We start from the raw sequence: 19522 nt of genomic DNA, 5'->3' as shown, positions 1-19522 counted from the left end.
CTAATCTTGATATTTTGATTTTGATTTAAATTTTCCTGCAGACTATATATTTAAACAAGTAAGGAATGGGGGTGGGGTCTGATCACAAAGATCAATGTATCTATAAAAGAAATAAAAGGGAAAAGAGCATCATCTCAGTATAGAATAGGGATGAAGCCAGGACAGTTTTTCAAGACACACACACCATTAAACGAGCCTCACTGGAATGGTACATTACGGAAAACCACTTTCTCTAAGGGGTTAGTTAATTTACACTGATTTGCCATGTTTCAGATACTCAATGGTCAGTATCTTAACTGATTACACACCCACAAAAATAGTCTGGGCCTGCTGAGCACACTACCTGGACACTGTTACTGGTTACATCTCCCCATTCTCATGCAGGTCTCCTGCCAGGAATCACAACTGCCCAGGGTTCAACAGGTCACGCTATACTGGAGGACAGCTTTCTACAACAGCGAGCCTTTGAAATTTGAATTTCCTAGGTTATTAAAATATTTACAAGTGGATTCTAACTGCACCTGAGAATATTCTCCTTAAAAATAATGAAACTCTAGAAATATGTAGGAGTTTTTGAGTGAAATATAAAAATGAAGTATTTACAGAACATAGCATTCTTCTATTACTGACCCAAATACAAATGTGGCAGCATCCTTATTTTAGATTCTCGAATGTCGGACACTATGATCCCTCTAGAAGAAGGATTTTAGATGGACAGAGAGGGAGAGACAGACAGACAGACAGACAGACAGACAGACACACACACACACACACACACACACACGGAGAGGGAGTTTTAGGGCAAACAAAGGTGAAAAGTAAGATAACTGACAGAAATTGATTAAAAAAGAAGATACAAAAGTAGTATTCTAACATCTTCTCGCTTCAGCATAAAGGTGATAGGGGAATTGCAGGGTAGCAAGTTACATTGTCAGCTGTAACTTAATAAGGATTTCTACCCAGCCTTGACTCTGATGTCTCCTAGTTAACCTTGCTGTAAGTCCTTTAGTGAAATTTTATCCACTTTGTGTCACTGGTGTGTTCACCCAAAGGACACACACTGCCACCTTGTGAATGTTGCTTAATATGAGATCATACATTCAGTTATAAACCTGTCAAGATTATAATGATTGCAACATCTCTTAGGCATGATCAAATCATAAGATCACATGTGTAAATTATAGTCCAAAGACAGGTTTGCAGCTGCATTTTTCTTGATGTTTACAATGCTAAAGAATACCTCTGCTGCTATTTTAGTGAGCATTTTAAACCTGAAAATACAATCCTTCAGCACGGTGAAGAACAAGGGGCCTGAGGGTCAGAGGCCTAGCCTCCATGTCTGCCCTCAGCTCCTGACCACTCTGTTCACACCCCAGTCTCAGCTGGCCGGGTACCAGATGCCCCTATCCACCTGCACTTTTGCACTTTTGTGGAGATGAAGCAATATCAAGAGAGTGAAAGCACAGCACATGGCTGAAGGCAGAAAGACTGAAGGAAGGCACTCTTTCTTCACAGAGCAGTATTGCCTAGAAATTCTTACAAAGTCTGGAGCTCCCTTGCAATCAACAATTCCATAAAAAACTTAGCACTGAGTTTTGAGTTGATGAACTGTGCTGATTTTAAGTCCTGAACTCTAGGACTGAATAGCTGAGAGCCTTACCGGGCTTCTGACGTACTACTGTTAGAGCTGCTGCAAAGCATGAATTTCAAATCACACAAAGTAAGGTAGACGTGAATACTTCAAAATTTCTAGTTGCACATTTGCAACTGTTATTCATTTCAGCAATTACCCAAGCCCTGAAAAGGCAAATAACCTGATGTGGCAGAATTAGTCTCTTTGAAGTTAAGAGGTTTCTGGGGAGGGAACATTCAGATATTAAAGATTGTAATTTATATCTGGGTAAAGAGGCCCCATGTCCTGTGTGTCTTTGAGCTGAAACAGTGAGGATGTATTCTGCCATTCGCCCCCTGTCATCTCCTGGATGTCACAGATGTCACAGGCACCCCTGTCAGAGCCTGAGATGTCTGCTACGAGGGAATCTACCCTGTCATTCTGTTTATGGTAAACATAAATGATAGTTTTAGAGGTCATTCAGTGTGTACATAATTCTTATTTCTAAGGAAAAAAGAATGAGATCATTCATGAATCCATAAGTCATGAGTATGTGTCAAAGTTAGCTTTGTTTCAAAATAAGGCTGGGTAACACTCTTATGTAAATAGATCTTCTACCATGGATCTTGACAAAGAAATCACGTCTGATTTAGAAGTTTCGGTGACCCACAATGAAAAGGCCATTTAAAGTGGTAAAAAAAAATGTCAACCAGTGCATTGATTCCTTAAATGAGCAGACAAAGTCCTTCCTTCCTCCAAAGACTTTACAGGTGAGAGGAAGTCAGACAGCTGAGGCAGTTACAACGTGATACAGCGAGTGGAGAAACACAGAAGCTCAGCGGCAAATGCTGAGAAGAGATGGACGCCATCCCTCTTTATCAGTCTGGGTTCCTGACTGCAGCAGCTACACCAGTTTCGGGCAGTGCCTACTCTCGGATTCTTACCCCAATCACCCTAATTCTGAGAACGAGACGCAGACTCTTGATTTCACTTCATCTTGGTATTTTTTGCCATGGATTAAATATTTATTCCAATTAAGCCTGTTACAGAATGTCTGTGCCCTGCCCTAAAGTCTAGCCCAAAGGACCATGGCTCACCACAATGGGCTGGCAGAACCCACTGGTTCAACAGCAGCCTTCCTTGAACAGGGATGAACACAGGCAGGGAGAGAAGACCAACAAAAGGCTTACAAAAATGACAACTACTTCTGATGTGCCTAGTGAGACAGTGACTTACCTTTTCAAGTGGACAATGGGTACTGTCTCGGAGAAAGGGAAGGAGATTTGGCCGATCATACTCGGCATACAGACTGATCTGTTTTTCATGGTAGCGTTGTCCCTTATGATGGTCTCTCTTGAAGAGCTTATGCAAATACTAAAAGGAACAAGATAAGTCACAATATCAGAATAAGAATAAATAGCTGGTTAACTTTACTATTTTCAGTTGTTAACACCTTCCATGGAGGTTAGGAGACACAGTAAGAATAACTTGAGGAATGGGGAGGAGAATGCCATTTCGGGAGTAGATTCTGAAACCCTCCTAGAAGGTTCCTGGTTGGACCGGCTGCCACTGACAGCTATGTGAACTGAGACAAGCTCCCCCTCACTCTGTGACTTGGGGTCTTCACTGGTTCAAAGTAATTACTATTTGTGCATCACCCAGAGCCAGGCCCGGTGTATGCTAAGCACAAGCATTAGTGATGGTAAATCTTAAAGATCATCTTGCTGCAGAAATCACATGCCCGGGTAGCAGTCTGAGATGATAACAATGCTATTCTTGGGGCTGGGCAGATGGCTCAGTGCTTAAGAGCATTGCTACTCTTGTAGAAGACCCAGGTTGGATTCCTAACACCACATGGTAGCTTACACCTGTCCACAACTCCAGTTACAGGGGATGTGCCACCCTCCTCGGGCCTCCATGCACACCAACAAGCCTGCAGTGCACTTATATACATGCAAGCCCAACAACACTCGTACACATAAAATTAAAATAAGTCTTTAAAAAATTGTCTTCTTTTACATGAAAAGGCACAGGGCCACAACATGACTTTTCTAAAAAACACCCTGTAGCAGGAACTAAATTAATACTTACACACTCCATGTATCAATTTTTAGAGAACTAACGTAATCCTTTTGGAATTAAGTGGTACCTGTATTGATGGCATCAGAAAACAAAAATAATAAAAAGAGAACAGCTGGACTCTAAAGGGAATGGTTTCCACTTTCTACTTACTGAAAAGATTGAGTTTATTATGTAACACCTCAAATTGGATACTCAGTGCTAATGTTAAATACAAACACAAACCTACAACCCACCAGAGGGAGGAAGCCACAATTCCACTAACTACAGAAAGTATTTCAGCCCATGAGTGTTTATAATCTGGTGAACAGGTTCATAATAGATAAAGAACCTCAGTTTTCCTGAAGCTGTGAGGTAACTGCTGCTGCATATCAAACCAAGACCAACATATGGACTTCAAGAAGCATCCTTTGGGCTGTTCACAGTTCTTTGCGGCAAGAAGGGGACATGGAACAGCAAAACTGAGCTCATTTTCTGGGCTAAATCTGATGAGGAGTGCCGACAGGTAGCCTGCAGTGGGGTCTGGATATGGCCAGGACATGGTACTTTGCCTGAAGAGGTGTTTTCCTGTCACACAGGATGCAGGCACTACATTTCCGGGTGGTAGGGATGACTGTTTTAGTGGGGTACCTGACACCCTTTCACTGGTTCACTGTCACAGAGCAACACTGCCTTCTGTTTTATTATAGCTTAGCACATCAGAAATTGTTGCTCTATAAACAAAATTTTAAGATGGCTAGCAGAATGGAGCCTTGCTTGGGTAAGCAGATAATCTTAAGATTTTTCTGGTCATGAAAACTATGGTAACAGTATCTGCATTAAATGCTGAGCAATAAACAAAATCACAATATATCCAAGATTTTATTTCCATCCATGAATCCTCACCAGCTTCAGCATAGAAGTTGGTTTGGAATAGAATACTACAGTTCCAGAGAAAAGACCATCCCTACTGGGATGAGTCCACCGGCCCCTCAAGCCTTTTCTTTTCTACATTTTTAAAGCATATAGAAAATACCATCTTGTGCTGGTTGTTTTTTTGTCAACTTGAAACAACCTAGACATATGTGGGAGTAAGGAACTTTAATATCTGAAAAACAAAAATGCCACCATAAGATTATCCTGTGGGCAGGTCTGTAGGGCATTTTCTTGATTAATGATTGATGTTAAAGGACCACGTCCACTGTGCCACCCCTGGGGTAGTCTTGGAATATATAAGAAAGTAGACTGAGCAAATTATGAGGGGCAAGCTGTAAGCAGTGCTCCTTCTTGGCTTCTGCTTCTGTTCCTGCTCTGAAGTTCCTGCTTACATTCCTGCCTTGATTTCCTTCAGTGATGCAATGTGACTCGAAAGTTGTTGTAAGATGAAAGCAACCATTTCCTCACCAAGCTGGTTTTGGTAATGCTGTGTGGTCACAGCAATAGAAAGCAAATTAAGACACTACTCTTGTTTTACTCCTGGATGACACGATATATGGAACCAAAGGAGCCTCTAAGGAAATCTAGACAACACCCTTCATAATACACACCCCAAATCTATACAGAACAGGCAGGTTTAGCTACAGTGTGGGTGAAGGGAAAATGATAAATCTGTTCTTTGGCCACCATGGTCCTGGACATAGAATAACAGGACTTGGTATCTATAGTGCACTACTGGTTTGTGCTATGACTTATGACCTGATTATATATAGTAGCAGCTATAGAGGAAAGCATTTACTTCCAGGCATAGGATGGTAGAGAATTGAAAAACAGAACGTATTTTTCTAAAAGTCCCAATTCAGTTGTAAGTCAAACTTCAACCACCTGTCCTATGATTAATTCCTAGCCACAAAGTCACAGCAAGTGCTACATTCTAGTAATTCCTGCACACTGTCTGTGGTCAAAGCTCCAGTCTGAGCAGTGTTCGCTAAGAAAGGTTCTCTGCCTGGGCACTCCCCCACCAATGCACGGGCGCTCTGTCTGCTGCTGAATTAAAAGGGCAAAGAAGACTAATGCTCACCACATGCTGCAATTCTGGTCTGTCTTCTAATTCTTCTACCACTTTTTTAATCTGAGGAAAAATATGAAATAAAATGCAGTTATGAGGAGACAACACATTGACAAAGTACCTGATACACTGTATTGTAGGCACAGTATTGCAGACACTCATTAGTACCACATGCTATGGTTTGAATGTGCCTTGTTCCCCACCAAAACTTGAGTCCATGCTTGATGCGTAATGTGACCACTAAAAGGTGGTGAAACTCTTTAAACAGAAGGGTTTAGAGGGAGGTGGCTGATTACCACATAAAGGGATTAAACTGGACTATGAGAGGGTTAGTTTGTATGAGATAAGATAGTTATAAAAGAGCGAGGAGCCTGGCCACTTCCAGACACCTTGCATCCATCTTCTTTCTTCCAGGGTGCACCCCTGACCTCCCACATGGCTCATCCTGTCTTCTGCTGTGCAACACCCCACACTGACTTGCCACTCTGCCAGCAAAAAGGCCATCACCAAATGCAGCTTCTTGATCTTGGACCAGACCATATGACAAAGTAATCTCTTTCCTCTAAAGCATGCTTAGTATGTGGTGTGTGTTAGCAACAGATACATATAAAAAGACTCACTGAAATTTTATCTTCATTGTCCAAAAGCATGTCAACAGCTTTCTGAAATACAAATACAGACATAGTCACTTGTCTGCCACACAAGAACACTAAACAAAATGCAGTACCACAGCTACAGGTCAGGTGTTTATTTCTTACACTTAGAAGCACTGAGCTTCACGTTGTAGAAAAGTCTTTTGTTAAACTGTGAATATGTGTCACACTGTTGGGTTTAATAAAAGCTGAACAGCCAAAAGCTTGGCAGGATTTTCGAGGCAGAGAGATGCTGGGAAGAAGAAAGGAATCATCAGTCAGATGTAGAGGGAGGATGGGTCAATGTGGAAACACATAGATAAATAGAAATTGGTTAATTTAAGTTATAAATAAGAATTAGTGGGATAAACCTAAGGTATCGCCCAAGCTTTCGTAACTAATAACAAGTCTCTGTGTGGTTATTTGGGAGCTGGCTGGTGGGACAGAGAAAGATTAGCTACAGCTTCATAAATAATCCTTATTCAAAATGCCATTTGCTGAGGAATACAAATTCAAACATGTCTCAACCTGAGGCCTGTGTGTTTTGTATATTTTTAAACCACTGCACTCCTCTATTTTTACCAAATGCAAAAGTTCCTACTATATTCAAAATAGGCAACATGTTCTAGCCCCTTGATGTCTCATCTGAGCTGTTTACAAATTGTCATGCCATCCTGAGTAGCTCTGGAGAATATCACATTACCACGGTCACAGAAGTGAGCAAGGGCTGGCCTTGTGAGAACAGGTTAACAAAGGGAAACAAGGGAAACGCTTGAAATCTCCAAATATACAAATCTTGTGGACTCCAGTTTTCTACACCATCTACCACAGCCATAAAACACCAATCAGTTCATGACAAGAGGTAGAAGGCTGACAGCCCACCAAATAGAATAACTGGGTCTGGCTGGTTTTGCTACCACCCTGATGTCTGTTCCAAATGTTATTTTTGTTATACAAACATAAGGGTGTTCAATTATTCCAAAGATCCGTTCTAACTAGAAAACTAGGATACCTTAACCTTAGCTCAAATTCTTTCAATAGCAATAGTTTCAGCCATCTCTTTCCCACTGGTGCATATGCTAAATAAGCTTTGAAACACAGAAGAAAATGGATAAAGGGAATGTAATTAAGTCTTCGAAATTACACATGTGTGTGCATGCACATGCATTCATGCCTCAGAGCATGTGTGGCCAGAGGACAACTTGAGGGAGTAGGTTCCCTCCTTCCACCATGAGGATCCTAGGGATTAAACTCGGGTCTTCAGGCTTGGTGACAAGTGCCTTTACTGGTTGAGTCTTCACCCTGTTATTAGTTTTTATATAAGCATCTTATCTTTTTGATTAGTGCACATCAACTCTGCAGAGTAATTGGGCTTCATGAAGATGTTCAGACAAGTATTCCACAAACTTGGATCACATCCACCTCCCCATACTCTCTTCCAGCTTCTTCTCTTATTAGTCCCTTCGTTCCCTCGGTTTTCCTTGCTTCCTCCTTCCTTTCTTCTAGGTTTTGGAGACAGGGTCTCATGATATAGCCTAGCAGGCCTTGAATTTGATGTGTAGACCAGGCTGGCCTCCAACTCAGACATCCCTCCAGCCTCTGCTTTCAAGTGCTGGGATTAAAGGTGCACACCTTAGTGTGTGCCTCTACACTAGCTGCCCTCAGCTATTTCTATTTTCATGACTATATATGTCTGTACAAAATCTAAGATTCACACAAAAGAAAATATGATTCGCCTCGCCCACAAAAGAAAACATGATTCGCCTTTCTGGGTCTTATTTTGCTTAACATGATCATTAGTTCCATTTATTTCCCTGTAAATGATACAATTTTGTTCTTTATGACTGAATGCAACTCAATTGTGCATATACATCACATCTTTTATCCAATCATCTGTTGACAGAAGCTAAACGGAGTCTCTTAATATGTCTACTGTACACAGTACACAAAGAAACAAAAGACTTATAAGTATCTTGGTGGAATGTTGAGCTAGAGTCCATCAAATGCATTTGCAGGAGCGGGAGAGTTGGGTCACTGGCTTGAGTCCTTTTCTGGGCTATTGAGTCCTTTATAGGCCCACAATATCACCAGGACTGTCGCACACAGCCGGCCACCTGGAGAGATTTAGGTGGTTGCAGCTTTTCCCCTAATTATTTGTCACTGAAAAACAATACACTAGGGTTTAGGAATATGGGCTTTAGTTTGCAGCCTAATTCTTTGCAGCACAAAACTAATATTTATTCATTCTGAGTCAAACTGCTGAGCCATCAAGATGGTTTAGGGGAGGAAGGCATAAGCCACATAATCCTAATTACTGGAGTTTGACCATGGTGTAAAGAGAGGAGAACTGACTAGCATAAAAGAATCCTTTTCAGAAAGGCTTTCGTATGCTAAAACTCAAATTGTTTATCTTGGGCTTTCTTTAATCAATTTCAAAGTTTCAGGTTTTGCTTTGACCCATGTTGAACTAACTTCCAAAAGGGTGAGATGGGGATGGGGATCAGGTCTGTCTTCTTCATGTGTGTCCCCAGTTTCCCAGCACCATCTGTTGACAAGACTGTGTTTCTTCCAGTGTACGTTCATGGCCTGTCTACTAAAAATCAGGTGGCTGGAGCTCTGGGGCTTTATTCTATTGCACTGCTCCATATACCTGGTTTGGAACCAGAATGGTCAAGTTTTTGTTATTATGGCTCTCCAGGGTAAGTTTATTGAGTGTGGTGGTCTCTCAAACACTGTTCCTTTCTTCAAGATTGCTTTAGCTGCTCAAAGTTTTTGGCTCTTTCATTCAAATTTTAGGATTTTTTTTCTACTTCTGTGAATAGTGGCAATAGAATTTTAACGGTATTGCACTGAATCTATGCACTGTTCGAAGGGTGATTATACTAATTACTTTTCTTGTGACAAAGTGCTTGACAATAGCAACTTAAGGCTGGCAGGCAGGGTTCTTTCTGGTTCACAGTTTGAGACTATTGCACATTATGGTAGAAAATCTTGGCAGCAGGACCTTCTGGTTCAGGCAGTTGGTCATGTTCCATTCAGAGAAAATAGAAATGAAAACCTGTGTTCAGTTCATGATTTACTTTTGATTTAGTTCAGGGCTCTGTTCCTCAGAATGGTGCCACCCATTTCTATAGTGGGCCTTCCCACCTCGGTTACACAGAAGTGCCCTCCCAGTCTTGTCTGGCAGCTTATCTGCTAGGTGACTCTAGATCCGATCAGTCATCACAGGGCCTTTCCCAGGAGCAGCTCTTCAAAGTCAAGAGAGAGAGCAAGGTCTTCTCATGGTCTAGTCTTTTTTTAAGCACTTTAAACACACATTCTAGAGGGGTGGTGGTCTGAGTAAGAATGGCCCCCACAGGCTCATTATATTTGAGTGCTCCAGAGAGTGGCACTATCAGAAAGGGATTAGAAGGGAAGCCTTGGGGAAGTAGGTGTGGACTTCATGGAGAAAGTATGTAACTGGGGATGGGCTTTAGGGTTTCAAGGGTTCAAACCAGACCCAATGTCTCTCTGTTGCTGCTGCCAGTGGATCAAGATGTAGAACTCTCATTTACCACATCTGACCACATGCTACCATGCTCTCTGCCCAGAGGATAACGAACTAAACCTTGGAAACTATAAGCAAGCCCCAATTAAATAAACTTCTTTTATCAGAGTTCCCATGGTCCTGGTATCTCTTCATAGCAATAGGACATTGACTAAGACAAGAAGTCTTTCACATTCTTCATTAGATTTATGCCAAGGTACTTTTCTTGGGGGTGGGGGGCTATTATTAATGTCTTTTTTTTAAAAGCTTGTTTATTTCTCTGCATGTTCATTACTGCTATATAGGTAGGTTACTAAGTTTTGCATCCTGCTATTTTACTCAGTGTTGATCTAAACAAGAATTTTCTGGTGGCATTTTCAGGATCTCTTACATAGAGGTGCATGCATGCAAATAAGGATGCTTTGCTCATTTCCTTTATTCTAATCTATTCTATTTCCTTCTCATCTTATTGTTCTAGCTAAGACTCCATGCACTCTACCAACTGGAGAACTTACTGATATTTCTCTTATACTTAGCTTTTCTCTGGAAGCTTTTTCCTTTGTACTATGTTTGATATAGGTCTGTTGTATCTAGTCTTTATTATGGTAAGGTATATTTCTTTTACTTCTATTTTTGTTTGATTATGAGTGAATGCTGAGCTTCTTCAGATGCCTTTCTGGGGTAATTTTCTCCACCTACTCTGGTGGGGCTGTGCTTTCTGTCTCAGGTCTGTCGACATACACTGTGTTACATTTATTGAACCATTCTTGTATTCCAGGAAAGAAGTTAACTTGGTTCTGGTGAAAGATTTTTCTCTTGTGCTGAATTCAACTGGAAAGTATTATCCTGAGATCCCAGTATTTACATACATCAAAGGAAGACTGGCCTGCGCTGTCTTTTGTGTCTAAGTGTATCTTTACCTGGTATGCTATCGGGGAAATGGGGGCTTCATAGAAAGAGGTGAGCAGAGTTCCTTCACCTTCTGCTTTACAGAACAGTCTGAGGGGGCCCTACGTATTCACTGAACGTCTGGAAGAATTCCACAACGAATTCATCTCAGCCTAGTCTTTTATAGCTGGGAGATGTTTTATTTCTTCAATCATTTCATGTTCTTTGATACATCTCTATTTAATTTGTTCATATCCTCATGGTTTAACTTTGGTAGGTACATGTCTAGAAATTATTTTTTATTAGCTTGGCTATAGTTTGCCAATGTTCAATTTTATTAATTTTTCCATGATTTTAAAATATTTTTAAATCTTGTGCATATGAATGTTTTGCCTGCATCAATGTATTACATCACTTATGTGCATGGTGCCTATAGAGGTAAAAAGAGGGCACTGATACCCTGAAATGGAGTTAGAGATAGCTATGAACTTCCATGTGGGTTTTGGGAAATAAACGTGGGCCCTCTCAAGGGCAGTGAATACTCCTAACCACTAATCTGTCTCCAGTTGCATTCTCCTATAGTCTTTACTAGTTTTTCCATCTACTGATTTGGTGTTTGGCTTGTACTCATTTTTCTAGGCCCCTGGAATGAATCATTAAGTTATTTACTTGAGATCTCTGGTGTCTTTAATATAAGCTCCTATTCATACAAATTTCCTTCTTAGAACTACTTTTATTGTATTTCCATTGAACTGATATCTGTGTTTTCATTTTCATTTGATTCTAGGGCATTCATTTTCCCTCCTGATTTCTGTGGTACTCTGCTCATTACTCAATAATGTGTTATTTAATCTTCACAAGCTTGCATAGTTTCTGTATTTTCAGTGATGTCTAGTTTTATTCCACTGTGATCAGACAGAATAAATTGTTTCAATTTCCTTGAATCTGTTAGGACTTGCTTATGCAATAAAATGTGGTTTGATCTAGAAAGTTCCACAAGTGCTGAGAATGTATATTCTACAGGACCGGAGTGAAAATTCTATAGATTTCTGAGAAGTCCCTTTCTTTATGTCACTTATCCCTTGCCTCAGTTTTAAATATTTTGTCAAGATGAACTGTTTCGTCATAAATGTGGGACACGGAAGTCACCCACTACTATCGTGTCTATCAAACTGTGCCTCGGCATCCAGTACTGTTTCATAAAGCAATGCTCAGTACACAGATGCTCAAAACTGTTAGATCCTCCTGATGGACTTTCCTGAATATGAAGCATTTTTACTTCTTCTAATTTTTGTTCCAAGTTTACTTTGTTAGACATTAGAATAGCGCCACCTACCTGTTTTCTACGTTCTATTTGCCTGGAATACCTTTTTCTGTCCTTTCACCCTAAGGCTTGATTTGTCTTTACACCTAAGGTATACTTTTTTACAGACAAGAAATAGATAGGTACTGTTTTAATCCAAAATTCTAGCTTTTTGTTACTTAGTTTTGTTTCCAAGGGTATGTGTTCATACATGTGGATGTGTGTAGGTCAGAGGATAACTTTCACGACTTGATCTTCTCCTTCTACCATGTGGTCCCCAGAGCTCAGAGTTGGGTTACCAGGTTTGGTGGGAAATAACTTTCAGAATGGCAACTACTAAAATAACATGCATTATGAGTCAGAGGGTTCTTAGCATGGCCAGTATATGGTCAAGTATATGATTCACTTGACCAAGTAGCCACTGATGAAACCTTTGAATAGTTAGTAGTTAATATATAGAAATAGGAAACATATTACCTCTGAATCAAAATCCATTAACAAAACTATTTTATCCTTGATGGAGCTGAAAAGATTATGCTTGTGTATCAGCTGGAAAACATCTTTATGCCTTAATGTTAAGTATATTTCCAGAGCATTTCCATAATTTTTGTCATAGGTGTACCTGGCAATAAAAAATAATATTCATTAACAGTTATAATTAAAATGCAGAGATTATGTTTCATAATATTAAAGACTGAAATGGTTGTTCAAAGAAAAGAGTTAACTTTACTATAGGAAGTATTCGCTGAGATTTCCTATGTAGTCTTTCTCAGAGCCCTGCCTTTTCTCTCACCAAATCTGCAAAAATGCATACTACCCAAGTAATAAATGCCCCCTCTTCTGGGCCCGGCCTTAAAGGTTTTCCAGACATCTATATTCCAAACAGTGAATTTATGGTCCAGAATGAAGGAGATATTCCTCTTAAGTAAAAGAAGAATCAGTCTGAAGTCTTACACACCGTGTTCCGCCGACAAATGAGATATATTCCAGTTCATCTATAGGGGGTTGTATAAAGCTGAGTCTTATTTTTCCACTGAAACAATGTTTTCACACTAAGTCTTTCATCCAGTAGAGGAAAGTCAGTTGGACAGAAAGCATCCTGCTGTTCACTAGGAACAGTGCTACAAATTCCAAGGGAAATCTAGAAAAGTGCTTCTGATAGAAAACAATGAGTAGTCTAATTTAGAATGTCACAATCATGACTTCTTCTGTGCCAAGTCTATGTGCTCCTGATGTCTAGGCCATCGTGGGTCCTTTCGTCAGACTTTGACAAAGATGATGAGCGAGGGGAATCTAGGGTTTGTGAGTGCTGAGGAAGGGGTGCAGCAGGCCTTCCTTCTTGGATTGCCTATGGTATAGCATTTGGCGCCCTACACTGAGGCTCCTTGATTGTCTAGCTTATCTCTTTGTCTCAGACAATGGCACAAAGTCAGATGGAAGTGCCCAGTAAAGGGAAATAGTCATCAAACTTTTCTTGTTGAGCCCAACTTTCAAGTTTGAAAATCCCCTATAACAAAGTGTGATCTGGAATTGCACAGACAGACCGTCATTCAGAAACAGCACAGGCTTGCAGACTGAAGAATACAGAATCCAGAGCCCAGCTCACCAGAGAGCCTGGGGGACTCTTGTACCCTTCCATCTCCTCACTAGGGCCCACACCACTCCACTACTCTGGAAAATCACATTATAATGCAGCTTCACACACTCATGTTCTAGTTACTCACCTGAGACTTAGAGGTGTCCAATAAAGAGTGATATAGGAAAATGAAAAGGCACCCTCCCCATTCCAAGACTGCAAGAACTAAAACATACTCACAAGTCTGCCAGTGTTTTTAATAAAGTCTTGTTCTGACTGTCCTTCTTCAGGTGGTCTCGAACTGCTTGAACTATCACGGAATTGTTATACAGATCTCCAGGCCACTCTCTGATCAACGTGGCAAAGCCCTAACCAAAGGAGAACAGCAGAAAGACTGCATAGTGTGATACTGTGATGATCGCATTTGGGTTTGAATCCACATTCTCCTGCTCCTTCCCCAGTGCAGAGCACAGAAACTTAGTGAGTCACAAGAGCTCTTTCAGAGGGGTCCAGTTCCCTGTCCATGAGGAAGGAATGCCAAGCAACCTCTGGTTTTTCCCACCTCTCTATTAGGCATTATGCCTATGCAATGAAGTTTCCATAAATGCCCAATAAATATGCCAAGATTCAGAAAGCTTCCTGACTGGCAAAAATGAAGAAAAGAAAGCTGCAAAGCTGACACTCCAGATAAGTGGTTCCCTGGCCCTGAGGACAGATGTGGATGGGTCTCATTATGTTACCCAAACTCACAATCTCCTGCTTCATCTTTCTGAGTAACTGATTACACATGTACAGTACTAGGCTTAGGGTTTTTCATTTGTTTTTGTTTTTAGCAACCTACTCTATTAGTAGCACAGAATTTTTCAAGGAATAATTTTGGCAAACAGTTCCTATGGAAACATGACCACTTAAAATTAAACCTAAAGATGAAAAAAATGAAAAGTAATATTTAAATGATTTATATAGTTTAATGACAATAAAAATTATTTCTAATTTTTTCAAAAGTATTAATGAGGCAGACATGACAATAATGCTGGAAAAAGTCTCCAAGCCCATGAGTCAAAGCAGGTTGATTTCCTTCAGCCATAGTAAGACATTTTCTAGACAGGATATGAATTGGTAGAATAATTTTGATGACATAGTTTAAACCACTTTTATATCAAACTTTTATGACACCAATGTAAAAGGACAAAAAAGTCAAATTTCTAGATTTGTAACACACAGAGAGAACTATCAATGATCGTGTAATCATTCCTTACCTCATAATCACTTTCCAAAAATTCATGCAAGATCATTTCATAGATGAGTGGTTTCAGGACTGGGTCCCCTCTTGGTAAATACGGACTAATTGCCTAGGGAGGAAGGAGAGAGTCCTTTTAGGAATGGTACAACAACCGCATCCCAAACATGCAGACCACATAAAAGTATAGCTACAACCTTAAAATGTAAGGTATCAGTACACACTGGGGCATTCAAAAAAGATCTGTTACCTAACAGGAAGCTACAAAAGTGTGTGTGTGTGTGTGTGTGTGTGTGTGTGTGTGTGTGTGTAACAGAAGTACAAAAGTGATTTCATTAACCTTTATTCTTGTTTAATTAATGAAAACCTAAATAATCAGGAGAATAACTGCTATTTTATATTTCTTTTAACTTTCCTTATACTAAATGTACTACATCAATTAATACTTTAAAAATTCAACCATCTTATGTAGCAAGCTTGTCACAAATGTATGACAATGCCACAATTAAGCCCATTTCTTTATAAGGTAACTTTAAACAATAATATAAATTTTAACAGTATATTCTTAATTTCAACAGAGTAGTCAAAAAGCTAATAGATGATGAAAATTTAAAAACCCTTTAAAGGAATATAAAAATGACTGACTGGTATATCTGCTGTGCCCAGATGAAAAGATTATAGTAAAGTGGCAAAACTTTACATCAGACTACAGACAAGTGTGTCGTCTGTCTTCCCGTAGGTGACAGATTATCCACGCACTGAGGATGAGCTCCGTGGCACAGCAACACTTGCCTAACATTTTTGAAGCCCTTGGTTCCAGAAGAACACAGCAAAAGAAAAGATAAAAATGAAGAATAAATTAATCCTTGAGTATATTTTTAAAATGCTATGCTGAAAATCCATTAAAATTATGATTGTTCCAAGTCACTAAAAGGAAGATGAAGATGCCTAAACAGAGCACCTGACCGCACTGGTAACAAGGCAGAGATGTACGCGTTTGACATAAACTAAACATAAGCTTTACTTCTTTCAACCAACAACTGCTCTGTCTCAGTCTCATTCCCAGTTTAATAAACTACAATGTAAAAATTAAGGGTTAAGATAAAATAGCTTACTTTAAGCTGTCCAATTTCTTTAAATTTGTACACTTCATATTCCCAGAGGGCTGCATTTTTCCCAAGAATTTTCTGGCATTTTCTGGAAGCAAAAACATTTCAGGGAGAAATAAAATGTAAATAAAAATAAAGAGATTAAGTAGACATTTCCCCAGTGGTTTAGGTAAACCTCCCCAGAGCTTTGACGGGGTTCTATCTCTATTGTCAACAAACATGAGGGTGTCACCATCACTCCTCTGACTGTACATAGAGTTCACGACAATCATGAAAACTATATAATACTACAGAAAAAGATAGGTCTCTTTCAGAAGACTAGGGGTTTCCCCGACTTGATGTGTATAAAAAGCACTGCTGGTTTGGACTTTCTATAGGAAAACTCACTATAACACAAATGTCTACAACTTCCAGATCAGCTTTAAAAATGAGGTGAAAAATCAGGCTGTAGAAAAATCAGATTCCCAGCCTCCCACATAATTCACAGGCTGAGTCCCGGTCTCAGGGCACTCAAGGCAGGTCTAACGTGGTCTCACAGGCTTTATTGTTTCCAGGTGGCTACCACACTTCTGCGGGGAGCCACTGTCCTTGAGCTGTACGCAGATGTACTTTGTTCTAGATTTCTTGCAAAGGCATGTGTAACACAACTGGCCCTAGAAACTGGAGGGCACACAAAGTGAGAGCTGTGAGCAAGTCTGCTTGCTCTATACAGAGAAACGGAGAAGTCATTCTAAGGCAGACAGGACAATAGGGAGTCGGCCTGCCCACCGTGAGCTGTGCCATGGGAAGTGGGACTGGGGTTATGTGGCACAGGCTGACACTACACTCCTGCTAATCTAGACAGTCCTTTAATTCTGTGCTGATGGCTCGTGTCTTACACCAGACCTTTTCACACCTTTCTAGAAAGATATGAAAAAGTCAATTGGAAAGAGTCACTTGTATTTGTTGTTCCCATCAGCCATGAATAACTGTGAGGATGACATTGCTATTACCGTGCAGCCATGTCGTAGTCTCCTCTCTCCACCAGGTGGTTTACATATGCCAACCCAATATCCTACAGAAAGGCAAATGAAGGAAATTAATAATGCAACTGGAACAACTGAAGAGCTGCGTGTCAGTTTCTGAGCAGACAGGACTTGGGGTTCCTATGAGAACCACGGCTCAAGCCTGTCTGCATCTGTGTCATAGCTTGGGTAATATTACACTTTAGTTCATTTAGATTTAATGCATTTATTTTATATAAATTTTAATAATCAAAGTTTTTAAAATTGAACCTTGTTTTCATGTGAAATCTTCTGACCTATCCCACTCAGATATGCTCTGCGGAGGAGGGCTCTGATACTAGAAATAGCCTGAGTTGTCACCAGATATAAAGGTTTGGTTTTCCAATGTCTTCTGTTAAATGTGCTCTCTTCCAGAGGAAGCCTAAAGACATGCAAGAGAACTGGAGTGGCAAAGGATATGGACACAGACAGCTAAAAATCAAGGGCATTTGAGGGGTAGTATGGAAACCTAATATAGTAGAAGCATCCTAACACATACATATATGAAGGTGATATAAAAAAATTCCAATAATAGGGAGACAGAGTCCCAACTGAACATCTCTCATTACCAAATGAAGTTTCCAGTAACAGGAACGGGTTATACCTAATAGAGTTGTTGGCCAAAAGGGTGTCATGGGAACCCCCAAATAACCCAGACTGCTGCCAAGGCTATACGCTGCTCTCCACAAAATGGCTAAAGACAATTCCTACACAACTCATTGAACATGGAGACGTGGAACTGGTACCTACCTAGAGGCTTCTCCCCTAGTGGCTAGTGATCTTGGTACCAGAAGGTACTCTGCACGCTATCAAAGGAGAACCCAGTTGCAAAAACCCTTCGACCTAAAATGGTGTCCTGCCTGCAAGATGTGATAGCACAGCAATGGCACAAAGCTAATGAGAGTAAACAAGCCACATATAATTTGAATTTAGGTCCACTCTATGTGATGGAACCATACCTGATGTTACTCAAGTGACCAAGAGCCTAAAACTAGATAGTCCAGGGATATACGTAAAAGCAATGTAAATTACAAGAATGTAGCAATAGAATGATCCCTATGACATACTGTTACACTCATAAATCAGTGCCTTGCTCAACCATCACCAGAGAAGCTTCCTCCTGCAGTAGATGGGAACAAATACAGAGACCCACAGCCAGATAATATGCAGAGAGTGGAACCTTGGAGCACTTAGCCCTACATGGAATAATACCTCCATCAAATCCCTCTCCTGAGGGCTAGAGGAACCCTGCAGAAGAGGAGGGAAAGGGGTATAAGAGTCAGCAGGAATAGAAGGCACCTTGGAAACAAGGCCTTCTAAACACAGCAGGACTGACCCTCTTATGAACTCAGAGACTGATGCAGAACACACAGGAACTGCAAGGGTTTGTACCAGATGGGTCCTAGAGCTGAAAGGAGATGCAGACACATGCCCCCATCCCTAATCCAGAAGAGATCTCCAGTTGATGACCATTTGCAAACAAAAATTTTGTTCTCTCCAGGGAGAACAAGAAAGAGGAGTTTGTTAACCCCTTTCATGGGCAGCTGGCATGCCAGCAGCAGATGGCCAACGGGAAACAGACTCAGTGGCATCTTTGGAGGTTCCTTTCCTCATAGTATCCTGTCAGGGCTTTTTCTTAATTCCCTTTCTTTTTTTCGTTTTAGGTCCTTTGTGCATATATTATGGATTCCAGCTTTGTGGTTTAATGGGATTTCTGAGTGTGTGTATGAATGGGTCTCTGTATCAATATCCATTTTTCACGTCTTTTCTTGTGTTCTTTTCTTTCTGCTTGTTTTGTCCTATTTGTTTGTTATTATTTTATCTTTTTATATTATATTTTATTTTATTATTATCTCTTAAATGCCTGTTTGTTTTCTAACAAGAGACAGAAAGGGGGCAGATCTGGATGGGAGGAGAAAAGAGGAGGAGCGGGGAGGAGTTGGGGAAAGGAACCATAACCGCAATGCATTATATGAGTAAAAATATTTTCGTAATAAAAAAATGAAATAAAGCAATAAAATTGGCTTAAATGAAAAATATCATACTAAAGGGAAACAGGAGAAGTCAGCTTAACAGGAACAGTGAAAATGAGCTCAGAAAGGCAAGGAAGTCAACCCGCGGCTAGAGGTGATGAAGAGAAGGAAGCTGTGCGGGTGAGCGCATCCAAGTCTATCCACACATTCCACCTGGGGCCTGTGTCCACGGGATGGGAAGGCAGCTCTCACCCTCCACATGGCTCTCACTTCACCAGAGCTTACGTTTAATATACAGAACAAAGCTTCTACCAATGGGTGCATACAACACTTCCTCCTGGACACCAGCATTATCGCTGCATGTCTTGTAAGGAGTAACACTGCCTGCTCACTTTCACTCCCTATGCCACAATGAGAATAAGTAAAATAAACAAAACTATTTCATGCTACCAAACCCAGGGTATTATCACCAGCTGCTTAGTCCGCGACGGGACCATTTCTTTCCTTCCTTCTGAACACACTTCCCTCTTGGCCTCTGCTGCTGCTCCGCAGTCTGT

General features: G+C 40.5%; 1 protein-coding gene across 2 annotated transcripts in view; it reads right to left on the bottom strand.

Annotated features, from left to right (window-relative positions):
- The window catches only part of Vps41 (VPS41 subunit of HOPS complex), a 152308-nt gene that overhangs the window by 14118 nt on the left and 118668 nt on the right, over nucleotides 1–19522 (bottom strand). For both annotated transcript variants that reach the window (XM_048460771.3, XM_048460772.3), the window contains 8 exons: nucleotides 16942–17003; nucleotides 15956–16037; nucleotides 14860–14952; nucleotides 13841–13968; nucleotides 12502–12646; nucleotides 6296–6337; nucleotides 5688–5738; nucleotides 2849–2986 (listed from right to left, as the gene is read on the bottom strand). In XM_048460771.3, coding sequence (XP_048316728.1) covers nucleotides 2849–2986; nucleotides 5688–5738; nucleotides 6296–6337; nucleotides 12502–12646; nucleotides 13841–13968; nucleotides 14860–14952; nucleotides 15956–16037; nucleotides 16942–17003 — 741 coding nt within the window. The remainder of the gene's footprint in view (nucleotides 1–2848; nucleotides 2987–5687; nucleotides 5739–6295; nucleotides 6338–12501; nucleotides 12647–13840; nucleotides 13969–14859; nucleotides 14953–15955; nucleotides 16038–16941; nucleotides 17004–19522) is intronic.

Source organism: Myodes glareolus, chromosome 14 (genome assembly GCF_982192425.1).
Source record: "Myodes glareolus chromosome 14, mMyoGla1.1, whole genome shotgun sequence".
Lineage (NCBI taxonomy): Eukaryota > Metazoa > Chordata > Mammalia > Rodentia > Cricetidae > Myodes > Myodes glareolus.
This window is presented reverse-complemented; position numbering and strand designations above follow the sequence as displayed.